Source organism: Malurus melanocephalus, unplaced genomic scaffold, assembly GCF_030028575.1.
Source record: "Malurus melanocephalus ecotype Western Australia unplaced genomic scaffold, MMel_1.1 scaffold_835, whole genome shotgun sequence".
In the NCBI taxonomy this organism is placed as follows: Eukaryota; Metazoa; Chordata; class Aves; order Passeriformes; family Maluridae; genus Malurus; species Malurus melanocephalus.
The window spans coordinates 3,890-20,393 of NW_026624067.1; the positions used below are offsets into that span (position 1 = coordinate 3,890).

The 16,504-nt window shown below is 48.0% G+C and overlaps 2 protein-coding genes across 2 annotated transcripts; both read left to right on the top strand.

Annotated features, from left to right (window-relative positions):
* The first annotated feature begins 259 nt into the window (after nucleotides 1-259).
* Nucleotides 260-4,611, top strand: LOC130585150 (double-headed protease inhibitor, submandibular gland-like). Its single transcript, XM_057385511.1, has 8 exons — nucleotides 260-533; nucleotides 992-1,014; nucleotides 1,541-1,668; nucleotides 1,926-1,971; nucleotides 2,886-3,013; nucleotides 3,152-3,221; nucleotides 3,868-3,989; nucleotides 4,444-4,611. Exons 1-8 carry the CDS (start codon nucleotides 476-478, stop codon nucleotides 4,487-4,489), a joined length of 621 nt encoding a protein of 206 aa, XP_057241494.1. The 5' UTR covers nucleotides 260-475; the 3' UTR covers nucleotides 4,490-4,611.
* Nucleotides 4,612-7,712: 3,101 nt separating this feature from the next.
* Nucleotides 7,713-12,477, top strand: LOC130585148 (serine protease inhibitor Kazal-type 6-like). Its single transcript, XM_057385508.1, has 4 exons — nucleotides 7,713-7,860; nucleotides 9,890-9,921; nucleotides 10,862-10,974; nucleotides 11,731-12,477. The coding sequence occupies exons 1-4, from the start codon at nucleotides 7,803-7,805 to the stop codon at nucleotides 11,774-11,776; spliced, it is 249 nt and encodes an 82-aa protein (XP_057241491.1). The 5' UTR covers nucleotides 7,713-7,802; the 3' UTR covers nucleotides 11,777-12,477.
* Nucleotides 12,478-16,504: the final 4,027 nt, after the last annotated feature.

Genomic DNA, 16,504 nt, shown 5'->3' on the forward strand with positions numbered 1-16,504 from the left:
TGCTGCTGTCCCCGCTCTCTGCTGTACCACAAACATCTCCTGGAGCCCAGTTCCTGTCTGGCATATGTGATACGGTGAACACAAGTCAAACACTTCCAACAAATGGGCCCTTTTTTCCCTTCCCCAACTTCCATAAGCCATTTCACAACATCCACGATTGAGACAGTGCTCCTGTTTGGAAAGTACAAATCACTCATTGTACAGGGCGCAAGGCGCCTTTGTTAACAAGCTGGGTGTAGCTCACATTTTTGTTTAATTCTTCTGGGCATCTCTCTAACAAACAAGTATTCTTTGGAGCTCAACTCAATAATCGATACAATTTTCTTAGTTTACAGAGCAAATAATTACTTTCTCGTGATGACTTCACAAGGTCGGGGAGATGGGTATATATAGTGGGGAGGGAGAAGGCTGAGAACCATCCACTCAACCTCCGGCAACCGACCCACAGGGAACAGCCGCTACCACCACCGCCGACATGAAGATGGCAAACTGTGCTGCCCTTCTGGGCCTGGTCCTCCTCGGCTGCCTTTCTGGTAAGTCATTTCTGTCATTTTTGTTGCACTCTATGCTGGTTTAGTCCCCCTGATCTTTGCCTGGCTCTGTGCATCCCGGAGCAGAGTGCAGCCTGCTGGGGATGTGATGGTTCTTTTAAATGAACTTCACCCTTGTGMGGACAAACACGTGGGATCTCTGCTTTAAGCCTTGGAGCCTTAGTGGGGATTATAGTGCTAAAAAAGGATAAAATTTTATGTCCTATTTCTTGTTTAGCAAGTAAAAAATTTCTGGTTTTACAAATAACTGGGGTTTTTTTTAATTTTGGTCTATCGCTTCGCGTTTGCTTGAAGTAGATGAAACATTTGGGAAGATAATCACTTCTCAGTAATGAGAAGGTATATTTGGTTACTCTGTAGGGAAATTGATGATTCCAAGGGAATTTCAGTGAAGGACATTGTACAATTTTTACATTTTATAATTTCTGTTTTTATTGTAGATCTTGCCGTTGCTCAAAGACGGGTGAGTATTAGATCTTTGTCATCTAGTCTTGATTTCTAAGTCTAGATGAATAATTCATACTCACACTAYATTCCAGGGAAGGCTTGAGGGAAAAAAAAAGAGAGAATGAATAAGAAAGAAGTGCCCCTAAGTGCACCTCTTTTCCCCAACATAAGAAAATACCTTTGTCAGAGAGAGATAATTTAGCACGTTGATGATTAAAAAGACAGCGATTAATAATGTAGAGTGCGAGTCAGCACAGCACGGAGTGCCAGCAGAAAATCTATAAGACTATTGAATATCTGCCTAAATATCTTCCCTGACTTGATTCCCCAAGGAATGATCTTTTTTGCCCATAACTCTTGCCAAAAGTACTTTAAGTCAGAAAGGTGCTGTGAAAAACACGATGTGTTTTTTCTTCACCGCGGAAGAGCCATAGAGAGAAAAAACAACTCCTCACAGTTAAGCCCCCCAATGCAGCAAAAACATGATTAGGGCAAGAACATGTTTCTCTCCGCTTGGAGACTCTATGAGTGCTCTTCCCCAGGCCTCCTGCGGCGCCTACATGCTGTCAGGAAAGACCATGAACATCGCCTGTCCCCGCAACTACGACCCCGTGTGCGGCACCAACGGCCGCACCTACCCCAACGAGTGCTCCCTCTGCAAGGACTTCCTGTGAGTACMACGTCCCCTGAGCACCTCTGGTGCCAGCTCCAGCAGCAGGCAGAAGCCTTTGGGGTTGTGACTAATCGTGGGGTGGACTAGATTTTTTCTTCAGTTTCTGTCTTCCTTAATGCCCGGGATCTTCCGTGTCAAAGCTCCAGAATCTGATTAATTACCGGRGCTTTACGGGTGGAGAGACTTAATGATTGAGATGAGTGCATGGCATGGAAAGATTAATCCTTGCTTTCCTTCTCCCTCTCTCCCTCCAGCCGCAACCGTGCTCTTGACAAGAAACACGACGGAAGATGCGTGAAGGTACGGTCTGGGGTCGGTTCCTTCTGTGGCTCTGAGCCATGGTGGGTGATAGCCAGACACAAACCTTGCCKAGGGTTCGTTCCACACCGAACCCACACAATTCCTAACTCCTAGAAATGGAGTGAAAATGAAGAATTTCAGATTTGCAGGAAAWTTAATTTGCATTTTGCTCGAACTGCTAAAATCAGTGAGCTTTAAAATGCAAAATGTCTTCTGTACAACACCAGAGTTTAGAAAGGAAACTTTTGATTTCAAGAGCGTTTTGTTCAGTGTTATGAAAATACTTCTCTTTAGATTTAGACTTAGAGCCTTGTTGTAGCAAAGAAATTCCCAGAAGAAGTTTGGGTTTCAACTAAATTATAATTTCGTAACAGAAAAAAACTGATTCTATCTGAATGTTTACCACAAAGTTAAGATAAAGTTAGTGTCAATATATGGAGCTACCATGAAGTGGCAAAGTGTGTCTATTTTTAGTTTAGAGAAAGAGAGGGAGAGAGTAAAGCAACACTCTGGCTGTGCAATTTCACATAATACAACGACTTCCATTTCAATACACTCAGAGTAATTGCAGCAGCAGCGAGCTGAGTGTAAACTCCATTTGTGAAAAGGCGCTGGCACCTCACAGCAGAAGTTGCTGCTGCGTAAAGTATTTTAGGCAAAAATCCTTCATTGTGGCATTCAGGAGAAAAATCCCTGCGATGACAGGGATTGGAAATCACCTCAGGACATGTGCTGATGCTGTACCCACAGGCAGGATCTATCTGTGCTCCCCAAATCCCCCTCACTCCAGCTGGAAGCCCCTTTCATCTTGCAGCTCTGGGAAGAGGGGGAGATGCCTCTCACACCACACTCCATTGCACAGGGCTGATGCAGAGGGGAGCAGAGATTCAAATGCTCTTCTGTGACTGTTTCAGATCGACTGTACCGGTTTCCTGAAGCCTGGCAGCGGTTTTAATGTCCCCTGCACCCTGGAGTACTCCCCCATCTGCGGCACCAACGGCATCACCTACAGGAACAAGTGCAACTTCTGTAATGCTGTGGCGTAAGTGAAGGGCCTGGTCAGGGGAGGGCTTTCTGGGTCAGAATTGCTCTTTTTGGTATTTGGAGCATAACGGGGTTGTTTGGCTCATGAAGCAGCTGCGCTGTGCTCATTCATTCTCAACTCATTTTCCCCAAAAAGGAGCGGCCTGGAAGTGAACCTGCAGAGCTACGGACAGTGCTTCCAAGTGCAGCAGCCCGGCCAGCAGCAGGTAAATCTGCTCTCTTAACTGCTGGWACATTTTGTAACACAAATTCGTGAYTGAATAATAGAAATGCCTRCCTTGTACTGGTGCATTTGGMMTGGAAAYAGGACTTGAGGAAAATGGTTAAAGTATGCCAGGGTCAATGGTTATTGAATAGTTATTGAATGGTTATTCAATGGTGTCTGATCCCCTCTCTGACCTGGGATCAGCAGGCAGAGGGTGCTGAGACCCTCATTTGCTGTGGCASTRGACRAGCAAGAGAGGCTGCATCATTGATSCAGGGCATTATTAGCAGCAGTGATTCCCTAAGAATTTACTGCACGGGGGCTTGTGACCACCCCCTTTCTGTACACTGGCCTCTGCTCACCTGTAAGCCAAAGCAGCCAGCAGAGAGCCAGCCTGGAAATATCAGCATGGCCATTTCACTACTTATAACAGCATTTATTAGGGTTTTTCTGTTCACCATCTCCCTGCTCCAGGCTGTTCCAGGCAGGCACATTCTCTGAGTCTGCAGAATTGCTGGAACAACAGGGCCCCGCTCCTAAAAAGCGCTTCCGTGCTTTGCCCTATCACCAACATTAAATAAACATAAAGCACTTACGCAGGAAAATACAGGGAACGAAAGCTCTAAACCCTGTTTTTGCTCCGTTAGCAAATGATTGACTGCAGCCAGCAGAAGGGTGGCAACATGTTCTGCACCTCCGAGTACAACCCCATCTGCGGCTCCGACGGCAGAACCTACGGAAACAAGTGCAAGTTCTGCAATGCTGTGTCGTAAGTGCAGAGCTCCTGAAAGCACAGGGGCTGTGGCAGCTCCTGGGGAAGCCCAGGGATCCCGTTAGCTCCCATCCCTACCCCGTGCTCCTCTCCCGACTCTCACTCCTCTGCCACCCCCCAGGCGCTGCAGATCTTAAGCCTGAGTGAGTCTTCTCCTCCTCCCCTTGCAATTAAAAGCAGATCCCCGCTCGCAGGCTCATAGCATTGCTGACTGCCTCCCTGTCAGGGTGATTGAAAGTGTGGCTGTAGGAGGTACCCAAAATTATGGGGTTTGTCCCAAATATCTTTAACGTATCGAAGMGCGTAGCTTGGGGAATCTGAAAAGAGGTGAAACATTGAGTGAAGTATTTTGTGACTTGGCGAGCACAAGGGCGTTTGGCTTATTTGGGCAAAGTTGGGTCATAAAAATGACATCTGTGTCTCTAATTTTGATCTCCCTCTCTCTCTACAGCCGCAGCAGTGGAGCTCTGTTCTTCAGCCACCAGGGCGYATGCTAAGCGCTGGAGCTGCACCCTCCAACACGACACTTCCCTCACAAATTCTTCAATCAAACATGCTCTTCCTTGCTCCCTCAACTGTTACGCATCTGTCTCTGCTTTGATTGATCAATAAATTAAATGCAGCCACAATCTCTGGCATGGAATGGTTTTTTATTTTGGTTTTGTTTTCTGGGCAGGGGTAATGGTTTTCAGGCTTTTGGGTACTTATCAGGCAGGAGAAGTGGGGGAAATAAACCACGATACAGAGCAAAACACCAACCCAAGCCCAAATGAGAGAATGTGGTTCTGTAGCAAACCACCAGAAAATGCTGTAAAATAGTGCAGCTTCCCTAATTTTGAACTCTTGCAGGGTATAAAYGGATTTGTCTCTGTCACAGCACTGGAACTTGGAAGAGCTGGACATTTTAGGGGTCCAGGGGTGTGAAAGGTGTCTGTACCCAACTCTACCTGGTCACACCTGGGCAAGGGGCAGATCTGGTGGTGTGTTATAAAAAGGAGGCTTATGGCAAAGGGAGGAGGTGTCTCAGAGGGAAGAAAATTAGGAACTGTTGCTTCCTGGAAGGGTGTGTCCATCAAGACTGTGCCCATCAGCAGAAAATTGCAGCAAGCTGCGCAAGGCTGTAATGAGCCTAATGAGAACCTGAGGAGAAATTAGACTGGGCTCAGGCTTTCAGATTCTCAGAAAAGAGATCTGAAAAGCTGCACTGGGGGTATTTGAGGCAGAGGTAAGGCAGGGGACTCTTCAGGAGAATGTCTTGGGTTTTCTAACTCCAGAAAAGACGTGCCAGAAGATGTGCTGGTAATTCCAATTATTGTTGATAGTGCTTTCTACCCTGGGAAAAAAAGGTGTGGAGATAACATCTTTGTGGGAGCCTGAAGCGTGCACTGCAGGAACAATGACAAATGTGACTGCTCATGATGATGTGCCATCTTTTGGGGTGAGTCAAGGAGTTAATATGCAAASAGCACAAGCAAAAAGTCCCAGGTGCCATGGCTCACACACTCCCTTCCTCATCCTTTCTCCACCTCCCGTTCTCTTGTTATGTAAAAGAACACTTGCTGCTGAGGCTGATATTTAGGACAAAATCTGTGACTTTCACGACACTTCTTTCGGTCTTGTTTCCTCAAGTAGATAATWTCTTGACYGAGAATTTTGTGGGTGCTTCCCAYCAGAAGATAAGAGGCTYGTCCTTCMYTCAGAACCAGCACAGAGAGCAGTGYTCTGTCCTAGGAGRGAGGATGAAAAWTCTCATTTTCAYRGGGGACTTTTTGTGTTAGTACAGGCAATATAAATCACRTCATACCTTTGTGCCTGCTCTTAAGAAAGGACAAATTGGAGAGTCACGAGAATCCTCATGTGTTTGTGTGTCTAAAAAAAGCAGGTGAAGGACAGTGCAAGCAGCCAGTGCATGTGTTTGGCTAATTTTGTGTTGGAAAAGTGGTTTACAGAGTGGCCACAGCCTAGTGGAGTTCTGGCCATGGCAGGAAATCATTTTCAATGTCGAGGTCTTATGGTGAACCTCCCTCTGCAGGGGTGTTTTGTGCCTGAGGAAGTCAGATACCTGCTCAGGAGCTCAGACTCTGGAAAAGTCTGAAAAAGAGCTGCTCACCTGCAGCAAAATGGGGGATAAATGGTGAATATATGGCTTTGTCACAGATGGCTCAGAAGCCTCTAAGCAAGGACTCTTCAGAAGATGGAAAGGTTTGTAGCATTTAAGGCTAAAGATGGCCCAGCACWGGTTAAAWYTGACACCAGMAAKACTCTGCCCAACCACCCCTTAGGCYGYAAAACAAGRTCCYKGTGCCCTTCTCCTACCCCTGATTGTCAGAGGGACAAAATTCCCCRACCTGTGCCAGCACATGGACCGCTCAGGTGCCACGAAGAGGTGGAAACGGGCGATAAAAATAATCACCAGGTTGGTAATTCAGCCTTTTCCTCTGCTGAGCCCGGAAGGRGCTGCTCCCTGCCCTGTGTTTGCTGAGCCTGGAGCCGGTTGTGCTGCAGCAGCCGAATCCTTTGGGCAGATAAGGAAGGGGCTGAAAGCAGAAACGGCGAGCGAGGAGTGCTGCGAGCGGCAGAACTGAGCGTGGCTGGGGACRGCGCTGCGGCTGACGGCTTTGATAACTAAATTATACCAGAGGCTGCGTCGTGAGATCACCCCTAATAGACAGCTGAGGGTTCGCCTGTCACTCACGGTTTCTCTGCCACCGAGTGGATTTTAAGATGTCTGGCAAGCTGCAAACTGGAAAGCTTCCCCAGGTGTAGGGCACCCATGGCATTGCTCTCCTGCAGAAACTCGGGATGCTGCTAGCAGCTTTCCTCTGTTGCTAGAAAAATGTACAAAAATGTGTTCGGTATTTTTAATGGTTTTTTTTTTTTTTTTCACTCCTGCGTAAAATTTGGCTGGAACTAGTTGCGTACTCAGAATTCACTGGGGGAAGCTAAACCCCAGATATATCTACACACATTCCTCTCCCAGGCCTTGTCTCCTTAGGAAAACACGCTAAAATTTAAGCTTATTCTTATCTGGAGAGGTGTTTGGCAAATGGTGCAGCTGAACACAAATCCTGGTGCAGCCTCAGCTGGAAATAGAGCTYGGATCTGCCAATTCCCCATCAAATTCCCTTCACTGCCGCTTGCAGAGCCCTAACATATGTTTGTGCATGTGAAAAACTGGGAAAACATTGACAGCTAGGGTTTAAATAGTTCAGGGAGGAGAGTCAGCAGTCCTATCTGGGACTGTGAGCGCAGCGAGGAGAGCGTGTCACATCCCAGCTCYTCTCCACCCCAACTCCACAAATTTAGAACCGTCCTCAAAAATAGCCAGGGAACAACGCATAATTGGTTTCACAGACAACACATTCCCATGCTGTGATTTATTTCGTAACGTCTAGTGAGTGTCATCACGCCGCTCTCAGAGCCTCGGAGAGGGCCCAGAGAATGAAAATTACCAGCTTCCCCCGATGAATCACCGCTTTGAAAATTCACCCTTGTGAGAATCCGGTGACTATTTGGAAGGAAAAAAAAATAATTATATTACAAACACGTCTATCACTCATGTAATGATCCCTTTCTAGGTTTGATGTGGACAGGGCAGCATTCCTTAAAGCACCATTAACCCRGCCAGGACCAATAATGGCTTTAGAAATCAAGTGGAGAAGTTCTCACAATTAAGGTGGGGAATGAGGACAGCTATGGACAGGCACATAAATACACAGAAAGGCAGCTCTGCCTGCACACTGTGTGCTCTGGGATTGAGACAGCACCTCCTGCYCTGACCTTGGCTTGGACTAAAGAGCTCCCTGCAGCATGAGGGCTACAGGTGCCTTAGTGCTTCTCAGCCTGCTGCTGTTCTCTTTCTTCTGGGGTAAGTGATCTTTTTCCCTAGCCTAGAAAAGAAAAACAAACACCAAAACCTCTCCCAACAGCAAATTTTGGAGGTCTTGATCACCGGCGACAGGCTTGAAGAAAAGCTGAGCAAGTAGAAAATATCTGCAGGACTTGCTCACTCGTGTGACTCCACTCCTCGTGTGGATAACGCAGTGGAGGTCTCACTGGGAGACAGAGAGAGCAAATTCTGAGCATCTCTTCCACAAATGTACCAAAACAGAGTGTAGTTATRAATTTTTGGTACAAATGTTCACTGGAGAGTTTTGCTGAACCAGTTAGAGAGGAAGCTCRCTCACCTCTGGGTGATCTGCTCTTGTTTTGATCCTAAGCATCTTGGTATTTGGTGTTTCCCTTGGAGATGTGGAGATGTAATTAGATGAAAGTTTCAGCTTTCGTTGATGTTGGAGAGAAAAGCTTGAAAATTAAATTCAAATGTCCTCAAGGAGTCAGAACAAAGAGGGCAAATTAAAAGGATCCAGCAACTATTTATCTGGAGATTTACACATCTCTGTGATGATGTGGGGAAGCTGAGTGATGATTTTTGAACATGTAGATCATGCCAGGGTTATCACTTGCTTGAGTCCAGCTGACCTAGCTCTGCAAGGTGTGTGGCAACAGTTATGGAAAAAGATGTGGAAACCAGAATTATTTATACTTGTTTTCCTGTGAATAATTTGAATAAAGAATTCACTTGAGAAAATGGCAAGCTGTGCRTGGAGAAGAGGTGAATTGCTTTGTACACATTATTCATTATGAAATATTCATCTGWCTCTAATTGAGTCTTAATTGGGACTGGGTTCCGTCAGAAGGCTGAAGATTCCTTCCAAGGCCGGGCAGAATAGCAGCAAACCCTGTGATCTACTGTAAAATAAACAGATGTCAAGAGGCATCATCACAAATTCTTCTGTGGTTGCATGTAATATTTATATAAACTACTTAATGAGCTGTTTTGTAAATAAYATGCAGATAGCCATACCAGTGCCTTCAACATTAGGGGAGCCTGGCCAAACCTAAGGAGAGGGTAAATGTGCATTGGTAAAAACACCAATGGACAACAGAAATAGTGAAAAAAGCAGGAGGGTTGATGAGGGTTAGGTGGGATTGCCACTTGGGAGGGACAAGTGCAGGGCAGGATCCTTCCATCTCCTGTCCAGAGCCGCTTGAGCAGCTCCATGGCCAGCAGTGACCCCGCTGACCAGCAGGCACAGCCTCACCAAATGCTGAGTATTTGCCCCACGCTGCTGTGACCCAGATTCTACAAATTCAGCCCACCCTCAGTGCCAGGCTCCCCCTCAGAGACACCCCAGGGTCACCCCGTTTCACAGCTCTGACTCAAGCTCCACGCCTCCCTGCCAGCTCTGCAGGGCAGAAACACGAAGAGCWTGGACTGCTGAGCTCCAAGCCCAGAGCTGTGGTTACAGAGGAAATTTTGGTGATGATTCTGACCGGCRCTGCCTGTTCTGCTCTGTCACCCCGTGACGTCTCTGTATCTCACCAGGGATGAGCCTGTCCTGGGAGGGTCTGTGGGCTGTGAGCCCAACCATGGCTGTGAACCCAACCATGGGGTTTCCTTCTCCTTGGTCCTCTCCTGTCAGCAGCACCAGCWGCTTTCATCACTCAGAGGTGCAGGAGCCTTAAAAGCCAACATAGTTTTAAAATCTCTGGGAGCACAGTTCCACATCCGATATGGCAGCTTGTTTTCCTGGAGTGGCTGCCTTCCAGGAGACTGGGTTATGTGTCTGAGGTGTAGTTAGCAGCTGAATGAATGATTACGTGGTATTTTAGTAGCATTTTTTAAAATAGAAAAATACTGAAAGGCAATTCAGATAATGTATTTCCTGCCYCCTCTTCCCCTGTGAGGGATGATGGAGTAGGAAAAACCTGGAGTATGTTTCACTGTGGTTTGCATAAAGGGTTTGTGAATTTACTCCAGACTTTATCAGAAAGTAATGCTGACGTGTAAAATCTGTCTGGTTTTCATTTGGTTTTTTTKGGTTTTTTTTCAGTTCCAGATGTAGCYGGTCAAGAGATTGAAGAGGTTAGTGCTGCTGTTTCTGCTTGCTGAATCTGCATTTCACAGATTCATGGGATCAWTAAGATTGSAAAAGACCTTCAAGATCATCGGGTCCAGCCTTTGACCACCACCTTGCCAACTAAACTAAACCATAGCACTGAGTGCCACATCCAGTCATGGCATTTCACTTTGGAGGAATGTTTTTATAACCAAAATCTTGGTGMTGGGTAAACAATTTTTTAATGTCTGCTGGGAGCAGGTGGGTCCTTCCAAGGATTCCCAGTGCTGGGGAGTTCACTGGGGGATGTTATGTGTGGCCACATGAGAAGGTAGAGCAGGAAAGAGATGGTTGGTTTAACAAATGCTTCCCGTGATTCTGGGGTGCTTCACCACTTTTGGCATGGTTCCCCTGTCCAATCTTCTCATGAAGAAAAGGGATTATTGAGTGTTCTATTCCCCCAAATTAAATTAATCACTGGGACTTGTATAGAGACAAAACACCAGTGCCCTTCCTGGGCACCATTTCTAATTCCCCAGAGAATTCCCCCATGGTTTTCCCCTCCTTRCTCTGGGAAAGCAGGAGCTCAGCAAGCACCAGCTGAGTGCAGGGTTTCACAACACACGTGGAGTCATTGGCAGGGAGGYAGCTCAGCTCCAAGTGCCTGAAAGAGCATCAGTGCTGACTCTTTTCCTGCATGCCTAGGCTAATCCACTCCTGTTGTTGGGAGATCAAGGCCTTTCCCGGGTGATTACAGTTTTCCTCCTCAAACATGATGCAAAAATTCCCCCTGAAATGTAGATTCTGCTCATTTCTGAAGTTTTTCTGTCAGAAAATAGGCAGTGTCAGCACCTGTCAGAAAAAGCATTGCATTAGTGACCTTGTATCCAATTTGGAAAGTGAAACTAAGAGTATGGGGGTTCCTGAAAGGGGTTTTTTTTTTTCTTTTTATTATTCCTTGTGCAGATTTGTAGAGAGTTTGTAAGCAGAAGCGTGTACTGCACGAGGGAGTCCAACCCTCACTGCGGCACGGATGGCGTCACCTACGGGAACAAATGTGCCTTCTGCAAGGCAGTGCTGTGAGTGACACCAGGGGGGTGGAAAAACRGGAATTGCCTTAATTTCTGTGGCTCTAACCATCTTCATGGAGGGAAGGCCCCGTATCCAGGCTGCTCCTCTTGCACAGACCAGCCCCTGAACTGTGCTGAGCAGAATGTTTCCTCCTTGGAGCAGAGCTGTGTGGCTACGAGTTAATTTTAATTCATTTCTGGGCGTTGCAGGCTGCTGGTTGCCATGCTGAGAGGCAGCACGGGGCCTGGGAGGCAAATTCATCCTGCCTGTACCTTCCTCACTCACTAAATCGATGCACAATTCCCACTATGTGCCACAGGCTGCAGCTCTCACTGCCCACACTCCTGGGTACCGAGAAGTGCCTGCAGGAATGTGGGAGCTGATCCATGCCAAGTTATTCCTGAAAAGTCTSAATGAACTTTGTGGAAGGAGATACAAGATCTCAGGGGAAGAACAGGATGTCTTTTCTCTCCCTGAGCTCTGCCACCTTTTAAAGGGGATGCAACAGGAGCCATCCCTGTTGGACGGAATGTACTTGCAAAATGTTTTTTCCTTAGCAATCTTCACATTTGATGTGCAGTCAAGGCTGCCTTATCCTAGGGCAAATTAAAGAAYGAGGAGAGGAGGAAATGGCTGGATGCTCCTTGTGAGGCACCAGGGGTTTGTGCTCTGGCACAGTCAGGTCTGTTGGGATGGAGGAGCTGTCCCAACTGCTGTGTCTGTCATTTGGAGCTTGGTCTGAGTCTGTCTCCCTCCTTTCACAGGAGAAGCGGAGGGGAAATCAGGTTGAAGCATCTGGGGAAATGCTGAGCGCTCCCCGTGACCGAGCAGCAGGAGCTGAGACCCAGCCAAGCAGTGACCACGGCCATGGGAGCAGCCTGTCCTCCCTCTGCAGCCTCTGCTCAATAAAACAAAACTCAGCACCATGCCTTGCCTGGATTCTTCTTTCCCTAACACCCAGAAAAGCGCTTTGATCCAGCCGTGCTGGAGCTCAGTGCACGGCTTTGCTCTCCAGTGCTGCTGTTGAAAGCGATTCTCACCGCTCCCAGGGCCGTGCCCTGCTGTCCCTGCCAGCCACAGCTCYCCTGCCCCATCCTGCTGGCAAACTGGCACACGCTGGGCAGCCACAAACTGCTCTGGCTTGTGGGCTCCTGCCCGGCTGTGCCGTGCCAAGGGTGGGTGCCAGCGGCTCGCTCGCCAGCTCCATCTCCTGCTCTCGGGGTTACTGTGGGAGGGTGACGGGAGAGCTGATGAGCAGCGTGACTGCAGATGCCTCATCTCCCTTGGAAAGTGGGGACARGCAAGCCGAGCCTAGGGAGCATTGCTCCGTTTAAGCCTGCACGTGGAGGTTGGTTTTAGGCWGAAGCTGCAAGGCTCTTCTTTCCCAAATGAGTCTTTTTCCTTCTTCCCTCCGAGGGAACGCTTTGTCTTGGAAACTGTGAACTTGCCAGCATTAGTTTCCTGCTGCCAAGCGGTTTCTCATGCTAATAAAAATTATATTTAGAAGAGCGCCAGATTGTGTAAATTGTCAATAATTTAAAAAGAAATATATTCCCCGGAGCAGAAGAGCTGTGGGCTTACTCTCYCCTTCTCTAGGATAAATTCTCTCTGAATCATACGCAGACCTTAATTTTCTAGGCACACATGTTTGCATTTATTTACAATTTTTAATACACATAGACTCYATTCCTTTCTTCACTTTTCACACTGCTGGCCTCTCTCTTCTTCACTCTGGCTGACAAATCCTTCTTTGCGCAAATGCAAGAGAAGTAATTTTACAGTCTCCCCTTTCGCTGTGCAAAACTCTCACAAGGAAATACCTGTGGYATCCTCTTGTTAAACCATTGGCAGTAGATCAATGGGACAGCAGCTCCTTCATGTTAAACACTTAACTTTCAAAGGAAGATTTARATTTTACCATCAGCCTCAGGGGTCAACATCTTTTGCAAGCACCTGAGTGCTGAGCACCTAAACCTCTGGACCGTGTTTGGACAGAGCTGGAGCTCTGTTTGCCTCTCACAGTCACAATCCCTGCTTTGAACTCAACTGCCTGAAAAGAGAGGCCTCAGCACACCTAATACCAGCTTCTCCTCTGGTAATCCACATAACCCAATTCTGGCAAATCCTTTGTCATTTGGTAACTTCCCAGGCAGGCAGCCAGTGGCTGAGCTTTGTGYTGGAGCTGGCTTGGAGCTTCTCTTGGGCCAGCTGCCTTTGATCCTGATGGTTTTCCCATCCCAGCCTACTGGATCCTTGCAAAATCCACCACCTCTTCCTTGAAGCAGACCAGCCCTCTCTGTGGCCCAGTTGTACAGCCTGGCACCTTGTTTKGTTTTAAATTCAGATGTTGCATTGCTGAACTCGACAGCAAAACACCCAGGGCATGGGCTCTGAGGGGAGGAAAAAGCACAAGTGGTCCTGAAAAACACACTCAACCCTCCTGCTTGGAGCAGGGTGACCTCCACAACTTCTGCCTGGGTTATCCTGGGATGGTCCTTTTACATTGTGTTGCTCTGGAGCAAAAAGACTCATTTTTTAAGATGGAAAATGACATTTTAATGAGGGAGGGGCAATGGGTAATTTTTGAGCCTGAGACGGCCCTCAGTGACTCCAAAATTCTCACAACATATTGCCTTATCTAATCCTTTTTAATCTGGAGGATGAGAAAACAAGAACAGGAGAACAGAAATTGCAGAAATTCTCCGTTCAGTGAACATCTTGTATTTTGGTTTTTTCAAAGCAAATAGCAAATAAAACACCTCCATACCTCACAGGCCCAACCACCATCTCCTCCACCTGWTCCAGGGAAGTGGAGAGTGGGAAATATCTTCTTTTTGAGGAAATTAATTCCCTCACCTGGGGAAATGTCCCAGAATGTTGTCCCCAGGAGGCACCAAGAGARGCATCGCTCCAGCAAAAGCCACTTCTGCTGTGATCCACCCTTCCAGCTGAGCAGGCCCATGGATGGCCCCATTTAACTGGGGTGGAAGGGGTGCTTTGAGGGATGTTTTGTTGATTCCAGATCTGTTCACTCTTGACTTTGGAATGCTGGACTCACCTTCCCAGAGGGGTGATGGATCCCTGGGACAGGGCAGGAGTGCAGCAGTGGCCACAGCCTGTCCAGCCTGAGCTCCCCTCTGTTCTGGCTGCTCCTCCAAACACAAACCAAACCAGAAATCAAACCTTCAGCCACTGCTTTTCCTCGATTTTCTTCCTACACCTTTAAAGTTGTGTTGGGTTTGGGTTGTTTTGTTGTGTTTTCTTTTTGACAGCTTTGAAAGGTGAGTGAGTCATGATACATTTGAGATCTCTCTTAGATAACACGAGCATCTTCACAGCTCCTGCTCTCCCTGGGGAGGAAGGGGCACGGGCTGGGGTGGGAGCTGCCCCTTGCAATGGAACGAGGGCTGGGTGCTCCCCACATCTCCCTCAGTGCCTCACCAGGTAAAACAGGAATGTTTTACATTTTCATTCTAAACAGGAATGAAATCTGTGCATGGTGTCACCACAAGGAGACCACTGAGCTCTGTCCCCTGCCCAGGCCGTGCCCATGGCAAGGGAAGGAGGTTATTTTCCCTCTCACAGCTCCACTCTGCTGGTGATGCAGCTGACACTTTCCTGTGTCCAGGCTCTTGGCCCATTTAACTTGTGAGCTCAACTGCTTCCTCCTCCTCCCCAGCACAGGCACGTGGCACTGTCGCAACTCAGTTGAATCCTTTGCCCTACTTTTTTTCCCCCTGACATTCACAGCGTTTGACAGGGCTTTTCAAGCTGCCATGGGATGATCCAGGGGTGGTGGTGCTGACTGCAGGGCTCYCACAACCTGGCTGGGGAGGAAGCTCTGGACTCGGTTATCATTCCGGTTCACCCTCTTTTCCCAGAGAGAAGCAGGATGGATCAGCTTGGAAGGGACTCTGGTCCAACCTCCTGCTCAYRGCAGGGTTRGTGCTGAGATCTTATCAGGRTGCTCAGGGCTTTGCCCAATTTAGCCCTGAAAACCCACAAAGGTGGATGTGGAGCCTCCCTGGGCTGTCTGTCCAGGCTGTCACTATGGTAAAAAAATATTTCCTTCTACCCAGTTTCAATCTCTTTTCTTTCAGCTGTCCCATCTCCAAACCATGTGCCACCATGAGGAACCTGAATCCATCTGCTCAGGAACCTTCTTGTTAACTGCTCAGTGCAGTTGTGTCCCCCTGAAATCTCACCAGSCTGAACRAGCCCAGCTCCCTCTGCCTCCTCTCACCGAGCAAATGCTCCAGCCCACAACTCTTGGGGGTTTTTCACATCAGTTTTCCAGTCTTTCTTATTTTGGGACAGAGCCCAAAACTGAACAGTGGAGGGGATTCTGAGCTCTGGGGTCAGGGAGAAGGATTGCTCAGGGAGCAGGTGGGAGAGCTGTAGGAGCCTTGCAGGGTGCTGGAAGATGTAGATGGTGACATTTGCAGGGAGCAGCAGAATGTCAGGGTCTGTTGGGTCCTTTATGGGTTAGAGAACAGCTGAGCCTGCCCTGGGGTGAACGGGATCCCAGATGTTGGGAATCAGCCAGCAGTTCCCTCCATCCCTGTCACAGTTGAAGARCWYAAATAGCAGCCCAGGGGAAGGATTYYTCTGTTTTCAYGGRCTRCARRGCACAGAGAAGGTGAGGAGTTGGCCTAGCAGTGTGAGTGTTGGTGTTGGTGGTTTTTTTGGGAGTTGGTGGGGGTTTTGCTGGTTTGTTCCTTGCTCTTTTGACTGGGTTTTTTGTTGGTTTTTTTTTCCTGAAATAAACAGTGTGGTTCAGGAGCTCCTCACAGCAGCAGCTGCAGTAATTGTGCCTGGTGTCAGTGTCTCATGAGGCAGCTCTAAAAACACTGGGGAAGGCTTGGAAAATGTGGAAGAAAAGGATTACCCCAATACMTAAAGGAAGAATGGGGGAGGAATGAGATTTACCCCCACAGGTGCAACAGGAATGGTTGCTTGTCCCAAAGCTCCAAATGAGGCAGTGCTTCAAGGCACCTCTGGTTTTTGTCACTCATGGGGCAGTGAGRGAAAGGACTCCAAGCTCCTCAGGACTCTGGAGACAGCAGGGTTTTGGCAAAACCTCAATCAGGAGTTGAAGGATAAGATCAAAACTGAGCTTCTGCTGAGGCTGAGGGATGCCCTTCCCCTTTTGAAGATAAAATTGTCCAATTAATTGTGAGTGAACAGAAATGCTGCTGTCGTGGCAAGGGCTGGCTCTGACCCTTCTGGCTTTCCCAAGATGTTTTGTGCCTTTCTTTRGCAGGGTGATTTTGGGGAGTCACCTCTGATAAAGCCATCACCGCTTGGCAGCTGCCCTATAAACACATCCTCTACTTCGGGACATGCCCTAAATCCTTACCCACAGCTACCCCAGGCCAGTGGGGCTCCTGTTTTGTCTGATTGTGATGGTGGCGGTGAGAAAGGAGCCGGGAGAGGCTGCAGAGGTCCCGTCCGTGCCCGGAGGATGCGGCGTTCCCGGGCATTGGGCTCCCTCTGGTGACAGCCGGGAGCCGCCAGCGGGCTCTGATCCTCTGGAAA